Below are 18617 nucleotides of genomic sequence, written 5' to 3' on the forward strand. Positions count from 1 at the left end.
CCCTCTTCACCTGACCTGCCACCCTAAATATATTTTTCCTTTCCCCATGATTTAGGTTATCAAGTAATTGTCTCTGTGACTCAGACTTTGCCCTGTATACCTCTCTCCTAGCCCTACGCTTGGCAGCCAAATATTCCTCTTTGCTACCACCCTTCTTCCATTCCCGGAAAAGCCTTCTTTTCTCCTTAATTGCAGCTTCTACACCCTCATCCCACCACCAAGTTACTTTATGTCTTGGTGGTCCTCTTGTCCAGCCGCATGTTACATCAGTAACTCTCAAGAAATTGTTCTTGAGGGCTCTGTACTGTTCATTAACGCCTCTGTCTACAGCTCCCTGTTCAGCCACCACTCTCCTCAACTCGCTATAGAAGGCATCCCTTACTACTTGGTTTTTCAGCTTCCATATTTTCCTCCTAGGTACATAAGTCCTCTTTTTCATCATTTGTTCTTTAAGCACCGTATCACAAATCAATAGTTTGTGCTGCTGCACACACTCCTCACTTCCTATAACTTTAACATCCCTCACTAACCTCCTATCGGCCCTCCTAACCAGAAAATAATCTATCTGACTGCTATTTCCCCCAGACTCATACGTAATTAACCTACTGTCTCTTTTCCTAAAATATGTGTTGCACACAATCATGTCCGTTGCCTCCCCAAACTCGAGTATCCTTTCCCCTTCTGCATGTCTCCATGGTTGTTCAATCTGTATATGGATGGGGTTATAAAAGAGATACATGGTAGGGCAGTGGATGTTGGAGCGGCCCTTATGAGAGAGGGCAGTGTTTGGAAACTCTCTGTACTGTTGTTTGCAGATGACACTGTGTTGTTAAGTGAAGAAGAAGGGGAGCTGCAAGGCTTGGTGGATGAGTCTGGGAAAGTATGTAAGAAACGGAATCTAAATGCATATGTAGGGAAGAGTAAAGTTATGGTCTTCGAGAGAGGTGAAGTCAGTGAATGTACAGTGAGGCTGGATGAGGAGGAAATGGAAAACATGAGTGCTTTTAAGTACTTGGGTAGTGTGATGAGTAAGGATGGAACTTTAGAAGGTGAAGTGCTTGAAAGGGTACAACAAGGAAGAAAGGTTGCTGGTTCCTTGAAAGCAGTGATAAGAAATAGGGAAGTGAGCATGGAAGTGAAAAAGTTACTACATGACAGTATTGTGATACCGACTCTAACATATGGAAGTGAAGCTTGGACCTTGTTGGAAGGACAGAAGTCAAGAGTGAGAGCAGTGGAAATGAGTTATTTGAGAGGAGCATGTGGAGTCACATGGAGACACAAACTGACAAATACGGAAGTGAAGGGGCATTGTGGTGTGGATGTGGATGTGACAGGAAGTGTCAGGAGAAACACACTGAGGTGGTTTGGCCATGTGGAGAGGATGGAGAGTGAGAGACTAATGAGGAGAGTGTATGTGTGTGAGGTGGAGGGGGGGGAGAGGGAGGGGAAGGCCAAGGATGAGATGGAGGGATGGAGTGGAGAGATATATGAGGGGGGTGTGTGAGCTGGGAGCAGGGCAGTGAAATTGCAGGGGACAGGATGACATGGAGGTGATTTGTTTGTGGCCACCCCTTATGGGATTAAGGTGTCTGGCAATAGATAGATAGATAGATAGAAATATGATCAGATAATCCTACACACAGTCTTCTCACTAACCTCCTTCCAACAATACTCTCAAGCATTTTTGTCTTCTCAAACACACAATCAACTCTTCAATATTCTCTCTATACCCTGCAAATTTATGTGCTACTTTAGTTTCGTTAATAAAGTCTCCAATATGCTTACAAGAGTTGGCCTTGGTCACCTAACGGAAACTCTCCATGTTGCTCAATCTCTGGCAGCCTCCCTATTCAGTCCCTTATCCCTGAGATCACACTATGACCTCATCCCATGTCTTCTTTGGTCTGCCTCTCACAGCCCTACCCTTGGCATTCACAGCCCTCTCCTTCTGCACCCAACTGTCATCCTCCATCATCTCAACATGCCCAAACTACATCAATTTACCACTTATCACAACATTAGTACATGATTATTATATTATGAGGAGGTTTGGTTCCCAGGTGGACACTGTTGTTGCTTAGCTCCAACCAGGGTGTAGAGTGCCACCACATGTCATGTAGGCTCTTCATCAACACCAACAGCAAATAGGTGTAATGTATCAGAGATTATCTCAGAACACTTAATACCTTATAACTAATATACTGTACGATGGCTATTAACTGCATATAGAATTCTGTCCAAAATGTGATACTCTACCTTTAATTTGGATGAACTTTAGAATACTGTGATGAATAAACAAATACTCTACCTGGAATGATCAGACTGGAGTAGCCTTTAAAGGTTGAAATACCCAAGACATCTTCATATGGACAAAACTGCATATCTGTTATTACATCAGATCTGTGACGCATGTAGGTTCTAGTTTCTTCACCTTTCGTTACACCTTGAAATACCTGAAAATAATAAGTTGTATTATGTAATGCATTTATGACAAATATGATACACTTTCATCATCTTTAAAAGATTAAGACTCGTGAAAAGATCCTCTGCTACAAGTATGATAAATCATATGGATTATCATATACCATAACCTGTTCCACTAAGGAATATAGTACTGCACTACTGTACATACCAGCGTTTCTCAAATGGGGTTCCCCGAAACCCTGCTAGGGGTTCCAAGAGAAATAGTGATAAATAGGCTAATCATATGTAAATGCATTTCTGAGTAATTGTTGTGTTTAATTTCATATTCGTAATATTACTATACACGTATGGCATATTCTTGGAAAATTCTTGGGTATTATCTTAAAGTCTTAACCTGTTATACCATTTAAAAGTATAATAATTATAGGGAATATACTTCTATCTATCTATCTATTGCCAGACGCCTCAATCCCGTTTGGGGTGGCCACAAACAAATCGCCTCCAAGTCGCCCTGTCCCCCGCCATTTCACTGCCCTGCTCCCAACTCACACCCCCCTCTCTCATATACCTCTCCACCCCATCCCTCCATCTCATCCTCGGCCTCCCCCTCCCTCTTCCCCCCTCCACCTCACTCACATACACTCTCTTCATCAGTCTTTCACCCTCCATCCTCACCACATGGCCAAACCACCTCAGTGTGTTCCTCATAACGCTTCCTATCACATCCACATCAACACCACAACGCTTCTTTATATCCTCATTCGTCAGCCTATCTCTCCATGTGACTCCACAGGCTCCTCTTAAATAACTAATTTTCCACTGCTCTCACTCTTGACTTGTGTCCTTCCAACAACGTCCAAGCTTCTCTTCCGTACGTTAGAGTTGGTATCACAATACTGTCATGTGGTAACTTTTTCACTTCCATGCTCATTTCCCTGTTTCTTATCACTGCTTTCAAAGAACCAGCAACCTTTCCCCCCTGCTGTACCTTTCAAGCACTTCAGCCTCCAAACCTCCATCCTTACTCATCACACTACCCAAGTACTTAAACGTACTCACATTTTCCAATTCCTCACCATCCAACCTCGCTGTACATTCACTGACTTCACCTCTCTCAAAGACCATCACTTTACTCTTCCCTACATTCACCTTTAGATTCCGTTTCTTACACACTCTCTCAAACTCATCCACCAAGCCTTGCAGCTCCCCTTCGTCTTCACTCAACAACACAGTATCATCTGCAAACAACAGTACAGGGAGTTTCCAAAAACTATCCTTTCTCACCAGGGCCACTCCAACATCCACTACCCGACCTTGTACCTCTTTTATTACCCCATCCATGTACAGATCGAACAACCATGGAGACATGACACATCCCTGTTTCAACCCAACTTTCAAAGAGAAAAATTCACTTATTTCACCATCCACACGCACTGCAGCCTTCGCACCATCGTACATACTCTTCACAGCATTCAACAACTTCCCATCTACTCCATATATTCTTAACACTTTCCACAATCCTTGTCTATCCACCCTGTCATATGCTTTCTCCAAATCCATGAAAGCCACATACAACTTCTTTCCCTTCTCTAGAAACTTTTCCACTAAAGATCTAAGAATGAATATCTGATCTACACAACCTCTTCCCTTCCTAAAGCCTCCCTGTTCTTCTCCAACTAATTTCTCTGTTCTTTCTCTAACTCTGTCAATAAGTATCCTACCATTCACTTTTCCTCTTATACTAAGAAGACAAATGCCCCTATGATTACCACACACTTCTTTTTCCCCTTTTCCTTTGTACAAGGGAATAATTATACCTGACTTCCAATCCTCCGGGACTCTACCTTCCTCCCAGGCCACTCTGCACATCTTCCACATCCATTCTACTACTATCTCTCCCCCATGCTTCAGCATTTCACCACACACTCCATCAATTCCTGGGGCTTTCCCCGATTTAACTTTCTTCATTGCTTCCACAACTTCAATCCTACTGATTTCTTCCTGTCTTCTCACCTCCCTCCTTCTCCCAGCCATTCCCCAGCCACTTATACTCGCATTACTTCCATCTTCTACGTTCAACGATGTCTTTATGGCGCCAGTGTGAAACCGCCTTTAGTGGTCAGTAGACAGGAGCTATACATGACTGATTCATGTATCATCAAGTGACTCACTCGAGTACAGGACACATGCATGGTCTCCATAAGTCCTGTCTGTACTTCCCGGCATGCAGGTACAGTCCCTCATTCACCCACGTTATTTAGTAAATTACCCATCACTTATGAATTTTATATGAATTTTAAAAGTTTAAGTATGTATGATTTTTTGTTAGTTTATGAGAAGTTTGTGGGCGTGTTTTCTCTCTCCTTGAAGGTTGGTTCTCCTGTTTACCTTAATTTGCTTCAGTTTTATTTGCTTAAGTTTTATTTATCAAGTTACTGTAGTAGTAGTTATTACCAGTTTTTATTCTGTTTATATGTATGATATATCTATTCTATCTATCTATAGCCCGACGCCCTAATCCCGCAAAGGGTGGCCGCAGACAAAACGCCTCCAAGTCACTCTGTCACCCACCATTTGACTCCCCTCCCCCCAACTCACCCCCCCCTCCCTCATATACCTCTCAACTCCATCCCTCCACCTCATCCTCGGTCTACCCCTCCCTCTCCCTCCCTCCACCTCACCCACATACACCCTCTTAGTCAGTCTTTCACTCTCCATCCTCTCCACATGTCCAAACCACCTCAGTGTATTTCTCCTAATCTTTTCAACCACATCCACATCTACCCCACAACGTTCCTTCACTTCTTCATTCGTCAACCTGTCCCTCCATGTCACTCCACATGCTCCTCTCAAGTAACTCATTTCCACTGCTCTCACTCTTGACTTGTTCCCCTCTTGCAAGGTCCACGCCTCGCTTCCATACGTCAGGGTAGGGATCACAATACCATCATGCAGAGACTTCTTAACTTCCATACTCACTTCCCTATTTCTCATCACTGCTTTCAGCATGCCTACAACCTTCCTTCCCTGCTGTACCCTTTCACGCACTTCATCCCCCAAAGTTCCATCCTTACTCATCACACTACCCAAGTACTTGAATGCACTCACATTCTCCATATCCTCACCATCCAACCTCACTGCACACTCTGTGACTTCATTCCTCTCAAACACCATAACTTTACTTTTGTTTACATTAACTTTCAGCTTCCTCCTCCTACACACTGTCCCAAATTCATTCACCAAACCTTGCAACTCCCATTCATCTTCACTCAACAATACTGTATCATCAGCAAACAGCAACACCGGAAGCTTCCAAATCTCACCCTCATTCGTTAGGGCCACCCCCACATCCACTGCCCTACCTTGTACCTCCTTTACGACCCCATCCATATATATATTAAACAGCCATGGAGACATTACACACCCCTGTTTCAGTCCCACATTGAGATCAAAGAACTCACTCAGCTCACCATCCACTCGCACCGTAGCCCTAGCTCCCTCGTACATACTCTTCACAGCACTCAACAATTTCCCCTCCACTCCATATATTCTTAATACCTTCCACATACCTTTCCTATCTATTCTGTCATAAGCTTTCTCCAAGTCCGTGAAGGCAGCATACACTTTCCTTCCCTTCTCTAGATACTTCTCCACTAAACATCTTAGAACAAATATCTGATCTACACACCCTTTTCCCTTCCTAAATCCCCCTTGTTCTTCTCCAACTAGCTCCTCTGTCATATGCCTAACCCTATCAATGAGTATTCTACCATATATTTTACCAGTCACACTAAGAAGGCAAATACCCCTATGGTTACCACATACTTCTCTCTCCCCTTTTCCTTTGTACAGAGGAACAATTATACCTGATTTCCAGTCCTCTGGAACCCTTCCCTCTTCCCAAGCCAATCTACACAACTTCCATATCCACTCCACAACAATCTCACCCCCATACCTAAGCATTTCACCACATACTCCATCAATTCCTGGGGCCTTTCCCAGCTTAATCTTCTTCATCGCTTCCACTACTTCCGACCTACTGATCTCTTCCTCCCTCCTCTCATCTCTTCTTCTCCCAGCCATTCCCCAACCACTTATACTCACACTGCTCTCACTCTCTACATTCAACAAATCCTCAAAGTGCTCCTTCCATCTCCTCAATTTCTCTCTCTTCTCTACCAACAATCTATTATTCCTATCTTTCACTCCCCTACTATTTCCCCTTTCACACATCCTTACTTTCTTTACCTCCTTCCAAAACAATTTCTTACTCTCCCTCCATTTCACACTCAGATTCCTCCCAAACTCTTCATCCACTTTCTTCTTACTCTCCTTCACCAGTCTCTTAACCTCCCTTCTCCTGCTCACATATACCTCTCTCTTCTCTCTCTCATCTTCTCCCCTACCTCTACTCGCCAACCATTCACCATATGCCTTATTCTTTTGTTCCACAGCTCGTTTCACCTCATCATTCCACCATGCTGTCCCTTGCACACCCTTGCATCTCCTCCTCACTCCACAAACCACCTCACACGCTGCGCTTATCTCTTCCGTGAATATCTTACATACGTCTTCCACCCCTTCCATCTGCTCTAGCTCATACCTTCCCAATCTTTCTTCCACTATGCTCTTATACTCTGTCCTCTTCTCACTATCTTGCAATTTCTCCACTCTTCTCACAGGAGCTGTTTCCTCCTGTCTTCCCCTTCGCCTCCTCAACCACTTTCTTTGCAGCTCTACCTTGGCCATCACTAAGTGATGGTCCGAGACTCCATTCCCCCACCCTCTCCACACCCTTGCATCCAACACTTGTCTTCTCATTCGCTCATCCACACACACGTAGTCTATCATTGCCTTTCGTTCAACAAGTTCACCATCCATCCTCCTCATTACTCTCCATGTATACCGGTGGATCATCTTATGACGAAAGTAGGTGTTGGCTATTGCCAACCCCTTACAAGCACAGATGTCCACCAAAGCACTACCATTCCCATCTACTTCTGCTGGCACACCCCACTGACCAACCACTCCATCCACTCGTACATTCCCGACTTTGCCATTCATGTCTCCAATCAACAGCACTCTCTCGCTCCTCTCAAACTTGTCCATACATGCTTCTACTCTCGCCCAAAACTCATCTTTCACTCTTGCCACTCGATCCTCTGTTGGAGCATACACACATACAATCGCCCATGCTTGTATACCTACTTTCATCCTCACCCATACAATCCTTGCACCCACTGTTCCATACTCTCTTATATTCTCCTTCCATTTCTTGCTTATCATCAGACATACTCCCTCTCTTGCCCTCTCATTCTCACTGACTCCCGCACATATACCTACACCGTATTCCCATTCTCTCATCCTTTCACCTTTCCATTTAGTTTCAGTCAATCCACATATATCCACTTTTGCATCCTCAAGCACCTGGACAATCTCTCTCTCTTTCACTTCATCATTCACTCCTCTCACATTCCACGTTCCTACTCTCAGAATGTCCTTTGTCCGTTCCTTAGTCGTCAACGTATGGTCCGTCCGGGTCCGAGGCGCTTTATTTGCTTTTTTAGTTAGTTCTTTTTACGGGGTGGGGCACTAACCCACCACCAACCCTTTTAGTCGCCTCGTACGACAAGCAGGGATACTGGGGGAGTATTCTTGAAACCCCCCTACCCCCAGGGGTAGTTATTTGTTTATTGTTTTGTGTGAATGAAATTATCCGTATGAAGTCTTTTGAAGAGTTTGATTTCAGTTATTTATTTTCATTTATTTATTATTATTTTTGCATTGTGAATAAACTTGAGAAAAACGTGTTATTTTTTTCTTAAACCATTACCAGAAAAAAATTTATTATGTTCTCCTAGTGGGCTTTAAGTCTCTACAAGAGAAAGATATTAATAATGATGTATAATAATTTTTTGTAAGGATTCCCTGAGACATGAAAATTATTTCAAGGGTTCCATAAGGGTAAAAAGGCTGAGAAACGCTGGTACATACTGTAAACAGAAACTGGTTACACAATATACATACATACCCCACATATATATATATATATATATATATATATATATATATATATCCTGTATATATATATATATATATATATATATATCCTGTATATATATATATATATATATATATATATATATATATATATACATATATATATACACCCACCGCAAATTGACTTTGCTTTGTGTTTCCACCTCTACCAAGTGAATTGTTTGGGCAAGAAGTAACTGGTAACTCCTCTGGTGTTGCCGGGAGGTGATGAAACACTCAGCACGTCAGTGCTAGCCCAGAAGCAAGAGTGGGAGTATATTTTCCCATAGCTGCGAGCTAGCACCTCCCCCTTTTTCCATATGCATTACTGTTTGTCCTGTTATTTTCCTAGAATCAAGTTGTCATGCCTGGAAAGTACTGCTCAAGGGATGAGAAGGTCCGTATCATTGCATGGAGGCAGGATAATGTCCCTAACAACACGATTTGTGAACGTACTAGACATGCAAAGTCCACTGTCATGAAGATTCTTGCTGCAGCGTGTGGCCTGCCACCTGATGTCGTAGCAGAGCACAAGCATGACGATAGAAAGAAGGGGGCGACTTTCAGAGGCACAGATACGGTTCTGAAGAGGGAAGTAATCAAGAATACTCAACTGACAGCAGCAGAATTGAAGAGAATGCATCCCCAGCTGTTACAAGACGTCTACATTCGAACTATCCAACACCGCTTGCAGAAGGAGCTGGGTTTGCCAAGTCACACCGCAGCCAAGAAACCGCTTCTCACTGACCGCATGAAGAAGCAGCGCATTCAGTTTGCCAAGAAGTATGCACACTGGACATCAGATGAGCGGAGAAAAGTTATGTTTTCCGAAGAAAACATATTTCAAGTGTTCCAGGTGCGTTCTGCCAAGGTTCGTCGCCCTGCCTCCCGTAGTCGATGTGACCCTGATCACACTGTGCCAACTGTTAAGCACCTGCAATCAGTAATGGTATGGGGGTGTTTCTCAGGTGAAATGGGAAGGGGAGGCCTCTACTTTCTTCCTAAGAACTTGATGATGAATGGTGGCCAGTACATTCAAGTTCTGAAACATCATTTGTTAAACTTTTTTGCTATTCATGGGTGCGACTTTTTCATGCACGATTCAGCTCCATGTAACAAGTCAAGAAAAATGACAAAATGGCTTCAGGATAATTGGACTAAGGTCCTCAACTGGCCTGGCAACGGTCCGGATCTAAATCCAATAGAAAACTGCTGGGCAAAGATGAAGAAAATCATGGAAGAGAAGAAGACACCCAGGCAGGACAACCTCAAGACTGAACTGACAAATGTTTGGGGCAAAGAAATGTTCTTAGACTACCTGTTTCCATCCCAAATTGCATCCAACTGGTCCTGAAAAACAAAGGAAACATGATTTCATATAAATGAATGGCATTTCATGAACAAACATTGTGATATACTATGATTTCTGTTTTTTTTAATACCTTGTGGGGGGAGGTCCCAAGTCAATATGCGGTAGCTGTGTGTGTGTGTGTGTGTGTGTGTGTGTGTGTATATATATATATATATATATATATACAGTATCTATATATACAGTATATATATATACAGTATATATATATATATATATACTGTATATATATACAGGTAACTCGCACAGAACACGTGGGTTTCGTTCCTACCGTGCCGTGTTAGGTGCGAAATCGCGTATATTTAAACTACTCCGTATTTTGCTCCCTAGACCCCCCAAATGTGTTGTTTTGCTGTTATCTGTCACTGGTAATCACTAGAAAGCACTTTAAGTGGTTAGAAGGTTTATTTAATGTTATAACTCACAAATACAGTACTCCACAGCAAAACTTCAACACACAAATACTGTACGTAAACACAAGGAAACATTCCGACGCCGATCATAGGTAATCATATAAATCAGGTTAACTGGTACCAGTGCTTTAACTTACAAGTACATACCAGAACAGTACATATTTAACTTAGAAATGCAGTACTGTGATATCGAATGATTTCAGTACATAATCTGTTAGGAATGGCTGAAAATAAAAAATGTTATGAATACATTTTCACCTTTTTGATATATGTTTATGGTAGTTTCGAGTTATTTTTTACGTTATCGTTGTGCCCATGCTTGGAAAAGGGAGCGAAAGAGTTGAATTTTCAGTCCTAAATGAGAAAACTGCACGTCCTCCAAGGCTAGACTCTGCCACGGGAGAATAAAGTGAAGGGTCAGTCCAATTAGCAATAAGGAAGTTGTATCACAACTTCCAGCTCCCACACCACGAGAATGGCTAAAAATAGAATCGTAATGCAGTTTCAGAACTAACAATAAGTCTAATTATTACGAATACAGATACAAAGCAGAAATAAATACGTTTACAGACGGGGAAAACGTACTTCTTCCGTCATAACATGTTCATCTTTCTCTATCATTTTACGTTCATCTTTATCATTTTACCTTGTTATTTTCGCAATATATATTGCTGTCTCGTAAACAGGGTGGTTGAGTATGTTTTGCAAGGGAGGAAAAAGGTTGTATTTTCTGTCTGGGTCGAGATAATGGGTGTAACTATGTGTGGTTAGGCATGGCCACGAGCGAAAAAATCGTACATCCACTCCTCACGATAGCAGGTGGTGAACTGACAGATGATACATGAGAGGGTGAAGTCAAGGTCAGTCTCATGTCCCAGATTTTCGTTCACTGCCCGTAAGTTTTCACAGTTTTCTACAAAGTTGCATTGCATCAAATGATCGAAACCATTACAGCAAACCTGAGCAAATAGGTAAAAATACCAAGACAAAAATGTATTTTTCTCTTATTATAAGTCTTTAACGAACAAACAAAAATGGCAATATTCCGATGCCGATCATGGGTAATCATATAAATCAGGTTAACTGGTTACAAGGCTTTATTTAATGCTTTAATTGCTTACTAGTACATACCAGAACAGTAAATATTTAACTTACAAATACAGTACTGTAGAAAAGCAGTACAGTAAGAGTTTAACGAACAAACAAAAAAGGCAATATTCCAACGCCGATCATGGGTAATCATGTAATTCGGGTTAACTGGTTACAAGGCTTTATTTAATTATTTAACTTTATTTAAGTGCTTACAAGTACAGTACATATGAGAACAGTAAATATTTAACTTACAAATACTGTACAGTACTGTGGAAAAAACGAACAAATAAAAAAGGCAATATTCTGACGCCTATCAGGTAAACTGGTTATAAGACTTTATTTCTTGCTTTAACGTTATTTAATAGTACTTTAAGTTGCACATAAACTTACCAGAACAGTACAGTACTATAAATATTTAACTTACAAATACTCTGCTACTGTACTCGGGAATGTCTCACTCACTGAATAATTTCCTGCCTAGATCGTCACGTAATCAAAACAAACCGCGCGCTGCGGTGACGTTCGAGGATTTGATCTTTCAAAGGCCTCTCCTGCGTTAATTTGTAGTTTTCATAATGGTTTTTTAATCTTACGTTGTCTTACATGTATCCCAGCCCTTACCGTGTATAATTGCGAGCGCGTTCCGTGAGATCGTGTTCCGTGCGAGTTACCTGTATATATATATATATATATATATATATATATATATATATATATATATATATATAGTATCCATATATATAGTATACTATATATATAAAATATAAAAAAAATAATTTGGTTTTACGCCAGGTATCCCCGAAGGGCTAAGGCGTTGCCTCTGGGTAGAGGACTTTTGGACTGGAGCATGTAGCATTTTATGACCGGATGCCCTTCCTGATGTCTACCAATGACCCTTGGGTGGATTCGATCCTCCGACCCTTCGGCCAGAGCGGAGCGCTCTAACCCACTGAGCCACGGCTGCTACTATATATACTGTATATATATATATATATATATATATATATACACACACAGTATATAGTCAAGTAGTTTGTCTAACTAGTACATTAATAGTTTGGTAATTTACCTCTACAACATTACCCATGGCTACTGCCAGTAGATTCTTCTGTGAAAAAGCCAAGTTTGAAGCACCAAATCCAATGTAATATGTTTGTACTGTTTCACCTAGGTTTCGTGCATCCCAAATCTTCAGTTGATTACCAATTCCAGCAGTGGCCATGTACCTGAAAATACAGATGCCATACAGCGTAATGGTACGATGACACGAACATAATATCATAATCATCAACATCATCTAATCCCGTATTGCCCCATGAGGAGCGTAGGAGCCCAGGTTAGGCAAGTTGGTCCTTACATTTAAGATGAAAGTGACCAGTCTCACTCATTCCTGAGTAGCATCCTGTGAGCAATAAACCCCAATCACCCCTTGGATATAAACCCGCGCAGGCTCAATCTGATTGGAGAGCCTCAATTGCCCACTAAACCACCAGACGCTATAATTTGGTTATATGGTTACCACCCAGCATAGTAAATGGTTTCCTGGTGTACAGGAAACCATTTGGCTTGTCATTCGGTGTAGAGTCACTCATAGACAGAAGGAAAACGAAAGCATGAAAGAAAGAAAGACAGAAGTGGAAGGACAGAAAAAAGGCAGGAAAAGAGGAAAGGGCAGTCACAAAAACAGCAGCATTCTAGGGGGAAAGGATGCATAACAGCACACCATATTCTTCCACACAACTGTTCCTTTGGTTCTGAGAGAGAGAGAGAGAGAGAGAGAGAGAGGAGAAAGCAGAGGTAAGGAGGACAGGACAGGAGAGGTGAGGAAAGGAGCGAGGAGAGGAAAGGAGAGGAGACGACAGAGGAGAGAGCTATATCGTCAACACTATTGTAATTACCTGCCTGTGGGATCCACATCTATAGCCTTGACAGGATACCCATGACAAAGAACAGATGCAACCGGTTCCCGGGCATTGGGTGTCCACATGGTAACAGTGCCCTTAGCATGCCCACAGCACAGCACAGCATTATATGGGTTCTGGCACATCACGCCTATTGGGCCCTGGCGAGCTGGAAACTGTGTCACTTCCTTCCCAAGAGTCACATCTAGCCAGCTCAAAAACCCAGTATCACTCTGCAGACAAAAAACTATGCAGTCAATTTATTTGCTGGGCATTATCATAAAACTGTCAGTATCATTATTAAGTTAGATGGGGAGTGAAAGATAAAAATGGTAGATTACTTGCAAAAGAAGGGAGAAAAAGTGAGCAGAGGGACAGAACACTCTAAGAAACTGTTGAACATAGAGAAAGTAATGTGGGTGTAAGTGACTGGGCAATGGCTGGGAGACAGAGGGATGTGAGAAGAGAGGAAGAAATCAGCAGAATGGAAGTTGTGGAAGCAACGAAGAAAGTTAAAATGGGGAAAGCCCTGGCAATTGATGGAGTGTGTGGTGAAATGCTGAAGCATGGGGGAGAGATAGTAGCAATAATGGACATGGAAGATGTTCAGATTGGCCTGGGAGGAAGGTAAAGTTGCGGAGGATTGGAAGTCGGGTATAATTATTCCCCTGTACAAATAAAAGGGGGAAAAAGAAGTATGTGGTAACCATAGGGGCATTTGTCTTCTTAGTGTAATAGGAAAAGTATATGGTAGGATACATATTGACAAAGTTAGGGAAATAACAGAGGAATTAGTTGGAGAAGAACATGGAGGTTTAAGCAAGGGAAGGGGTTGTGTAGATCAGATATTCATTCTTAGGTCTTTAGCGGAAAGTTTCTGGAGAAGGGAAAGTTGTATGCAGCCTTCATGGATTTGGAGAAAGCATATGACAGGGTGGACAGACAAGGATTGTGGAAAGTATTAAGAATATACGGAGTAGATGGGAAGTTGTTGAATACCGTGAAGTGTATGTGTGAGGGTGCTAAGGCTGTGGTATGTATGGATAGTGAACTGAGTGAATTTTTCTATTTGAAGGATGGATTGAAACAGGGATGTGTCATGTCTCCATGGCTGTTCAATCTGTATATGGATGGGGTAATAAAAGAGACACAAGGTAGGGCAGTGGATGTTGGAGCAGCCCTAGTATGAGAGGGCAGTGTTTGGAACCGTACAGTACTGTTGTTTGCAAATGATAGTGTGTTGTTAAGAGAAGATGATGGGGAGCTGCCAGGCTTGGTGAATGAGTCTGGGAGAGTATGTAAGAAACGGAATCTAAAGGCGAATGTAAGGAAAAGTAAAGTTATGGTCTTCGAGACAAGTAAAGTCAGTGAATGTACAGTGAGGTTGGATGAGGAGGAAATGGAAAATGTGAGTGCGTTTAAGTACATGGGTACTGTGATGAGTAAGGATGGAAAATTAGAGGGTGAAGTGCTTGAAAGGGTACAACATGGAAGAAAGGTTGCTGGTTCCTTGAAAGCAGTGATATGAAACAGGGGAGTGTGCATGGAGGTGAAAAAGTTACTACATGACAGTACTGTGATACCAACTCTAATGTATGGTAGTGAAGCTTGGACCTTGTTGGAGGGACAGAAGTCAAGAGTGAGAGCAGTGGAAATGAGTTATTTGCAAGGAGCATGTAGAGGCACATGGAGAGACAGACTGACAAATAAGGAAGTGAAGGAGCATTATGGTGTGGATGTGGATGTGATAGGAAGTGTTAGGAGAAACACACTGAGGTGGTTTGACCATGGGGAGAGGATGGAGAGTGAGAGACTGATGAGGAGAATGTATGTGAGTGAGGTGGAGGAGGGGAGAGGGAGAGAGAGGCAAAAGATGATATGCAGGGATGGAGTGGAGAGGTATATGAGAGAGGGGGGTGTGAGCTGGGAGCAGGGCACATGAAATGGCGAGGGACAGGGCGACATGGAGACTATTTGTTTGTGGCCACCCCTTACTGGATTAAGGTGTCTGGCAGTAGATAGACAGATAGATTATTTTTATTATCATCATATGACAGGGTGGATAGACAAGGACTGTGGAAAGTGTTAAGAATATATGGAATAGATGGGAAGTTGCTGAATGCTGTGAAGAGTATGTACGATGGTGCGAAGGCTGCAGTGCGTGTGGATGGTGAACTAAGTGAATTTTTCTCTTTGAAAGTTGGGTTGAAACAGGGATGTGTCATGTCTCCATGGTTGTTCAATCTGTACTTGGATGGGGTAATAAAAGAGGTACAAGGTAGGGTAGTGGATGTTGGAGTGGCCCTGGTGAGAGAGGATAGTGTTTGGAAACTCCCTGTACTGTTGTTTGCAGATGATACTGTGTTGTTGAGTGAAGACGAAGGGGAGCTGCAAGGCTTGGTGGATGAGTTTGAGAGAGTGTGTAAGAAACGGAACCTAAAGGTGAATGTAGGGAAGAGTAAAGTGATGGTCTTTGAGAGAGGTGAAGTTAGTGAATGTACAGCGAGGTTAGATGGTGAGGAATTGGAAAATGTGAGTACGTTTAAGTATTTGGGTAGTGTGATGAGTAAGGATGGAGGTTTGGAGGACGAAGTGCTTGAAAGGGTACAGCAGGGAAGAAAGGTTGCTGGTTCTTTGAAAGCAGTGATAAGAAACAGGGAAGTGAGCATGGAAGTGAAAAAGTTACTAATGACAGTATTGTGATACCAACTCTAATGTACGGAAGTGAAGCTTGGATATTGTTGGAAGGACACAAGTCAAGATTGACAGCAGTGGAAATGAGTTATTTAAGAGGAGCCTGTGGAGTCACATGGAGAGACAGGCTGACGAATGAGGATGTCAAGGAGCGTTGTGGTGTGGATGTGGATGTGATAGGAAGCGTTATGAGGAACACACTGAGTTGGTTTGGCCATGTGGAGAGGATGGAGGGTGGAAGACTAACGAAGAGAGTGTATGTGAGTGAGGTGGAGGGGGGAAGAGGGAGGGGGAGGCCGAGGATGAGATGGAGGGATGGGGTGGAGAGGTATATGAGAGAGGGGGGTGTGAGTTGGGAGCAGGGCAGTGAAATGGCGGGGGACAGGGTGACTTGGAGGCGATTTGTTTGTGGCCACCCCAAACGGGATTGAGGCGTCTGGCAATTGATAGATAGATAGATTATTATTACCCGTCCCTGCTCCAGAGGGACTCGGGGACGGGTATTGTTTTCACTCGGTTTGTCTGTTTGTTAGTTTCTTTACAGTATTTTTGCTTGTTTATCTGTCTGTCTGTTAACAACTTTATGCAAAAACTACTGGTGCAATTTTGACTAAAATTACAGGGATGATGGGCTATGACCTTATGATCACCTGATTAAATTTTGGGCCAAATTGAGCCAAAGCCCAGGCAGTAGGCCCCCCCCCCAAAAAAAAAAGATGGGTAAAAATCGTTTTTTTTGTCTTAACTCCTTTAAAAATTCATAACACTGACATGAAAGCAAAACCTCAAGGTGAATCATTCAAATCTGCATCCTATAACATGCCTCATTACATCAGGGTGGTCACCCCCCAGTTAGCAGCAGGGGGATCAATGTCAGGTGGGTCAGGCTTAAAATTTCTAATGGGTATAAAAGCGCCAATTTTCACCCGATTTATTCCAATTTGATACGTGACATCTCTCACTATATATCTTGTTGTGTTTATATGTCAGCATGAAAATGACTGCTGGAGATGGGTTTGCTCTGCCTTGGTACCACTTATTATTATTATTATCAATATGAAGTGCATAGGTATGAATGTGTATGCCTGTAAGGTGAAGTGATGATTCCTGGGGTCTGAATGATGAACGGATGAGAAATGGGCAGTCTTCAGTCAGTTTCTCCTATCACTTTATTTATTTTTAATTTTTCTGGCTATCTGGACCCTAAGTCACCCCATCCTAGGACAGGAACTGAGGTATGGATGATGATGATGATAAACCTTCCATTCAGCACCTGATGCGAGTTCAGTTGTCCCTCATTTATCCAGACGTGCAGTATCCAGACATGTTCATTTTCCAGACGTTGGACCATGGCTCTATTAAGCCACCATCTGTATTTACTTGCTATTATCCAGACGTAAAAGTCACCGAGAACTTCAGCCAGCCAGTTGACATGTTCAAACATTCGGTATTGTGGCTGCTGGGCTAGAGCCGTAAGTGGGAAGTAGGCTATAACCCACAACCAGAGCTAAAATATCCATCCACTCCTGTACTGAATGTTCTAAGTCACGCGCTCATCTGATCACTCCCAACGAACCTCCAGCACCCGAGTATAAAACTGTAACCCACAAGCGCTGTCAAGGCGCCTGTATGCATCCCCACCCAATGTCCAAATTTGCACAGCCACCAGGCTAAGTCTTTCCTAACTGCCACTGAGATGTAACACAGACTGCAAGCAACGAGTACGTGTTCAGCGACAGCGGCTGTCCGCCTCTCTACCGAACGTCCAAAGTCGCCCGTTCACCGTGAGTTGTGTTTCCACATGGACACTCGGTGTCTAACGAACCGCAAGCCACAAGTAAATATACGGTAAAAGCACCCATCCGCCTCATGACAGAAGAGTGAAAATCCTGCCCACAGCCTCGCTTCTCCCCCCTCCCATCCCTCCTCCATACCCTCCCGGCTTTCCCCTCATTCACTCAGTCCCTACCCTCCTCCGTGGTGATAACACTGACTAGTGAGTTTTTAAAGTTTTGGGGGATTCATTCGACTACTATCAGTCGTATCGAAATTCCACAAAGTCCAAGAGAAAGCTCATGAGATTCTGCATCTAGACATAATTTATGCTTAACTCTTGGAAGCTCCTGGCAAAATTTGGCACTAGGATGGTGGGAAGTTATATGAAGGTAAGTTTTACTCCTGAACACTTTATTCTCACTGTATTTCTATACTTTACTTATCAGTTTTATGTGTTTTTATTAGCTTATCTTTTAGTACAAACACCAGTGAAGATGATGTTACAGTATACCATATATACTAATACTGTATAACAAATTTCCTGTGGCATATTTGGCCATAAATTTTTTTTTAACCCCAGGAGCAATCACTCGTCACAGATAACTGATTTTCACCGTCTTCAGTTTTTTTGTGGATTTTTGTTGTTTATGCATTGTTTTCCTGATGTTTAGCATAAATATGCAAAATCCTAGGTGTGTTTTGATGTCTCATTATGGCAGAATGACCGGAAAACAGTGCCAAACTTAAGAGGGGTACTGTACGTACAGTAGTGTATAGGTAGGGTGTTTTTTGGTATTTAGTGTTTGTTTTTTTCATGGCTTTCTTGGTGTTTAGCATTATTCTGGATATTCCTATGTGTGTTTGGATGTCTAAATATCGCAGAATGACCTGAAAACAGTGCCAAAA

At 42.5% G+C, this 18617-nt stretch overlaps 1 protein-coding gene across 1 annotated transcript in view; it reads right to left on the reverse strand.

Moving 5' to 3' along the window:
* The window catches only part of LOC145399064 (WD repeat-containing protein 46), a 76899-nt gene that overhangs the window by 9078 nt on the left and 49204 nt on the right, over positions 1-18617 (reverse strand). The window contains exons 6-8 of the mRNA XM_080271811.1: positions 13239-13474; positions 12410-12566; positions 2312-2456 (exon numbers count right to left, since the gene is read on the reverse strand). Coding sequence (XP_080127937.1) covers positions 2312-2456; positions 12410-12566; positions 13239-13474 — 538 coding nt within the window. The remainder of the gene's footprint in view (positions 1-2311; positions 2457-12409; positions 12567-13238; positions 13475-18617) is intronic.

The sequence above is a fragment of the Coenobita brevimanus genome, chromosome 47, assembly GCF_032717465.1.
Source record: "Coenobita brevimanus isolate Jiangsu-jjx chromosome 47, ASM3271746v2, whole genome shotgun sequence".
NCBI lineage: Eukaryota > Metazoa > Arthropoda > Malacostraca > Decapoda > Coenobitidae > Coenobita > Coenobita brevimanus.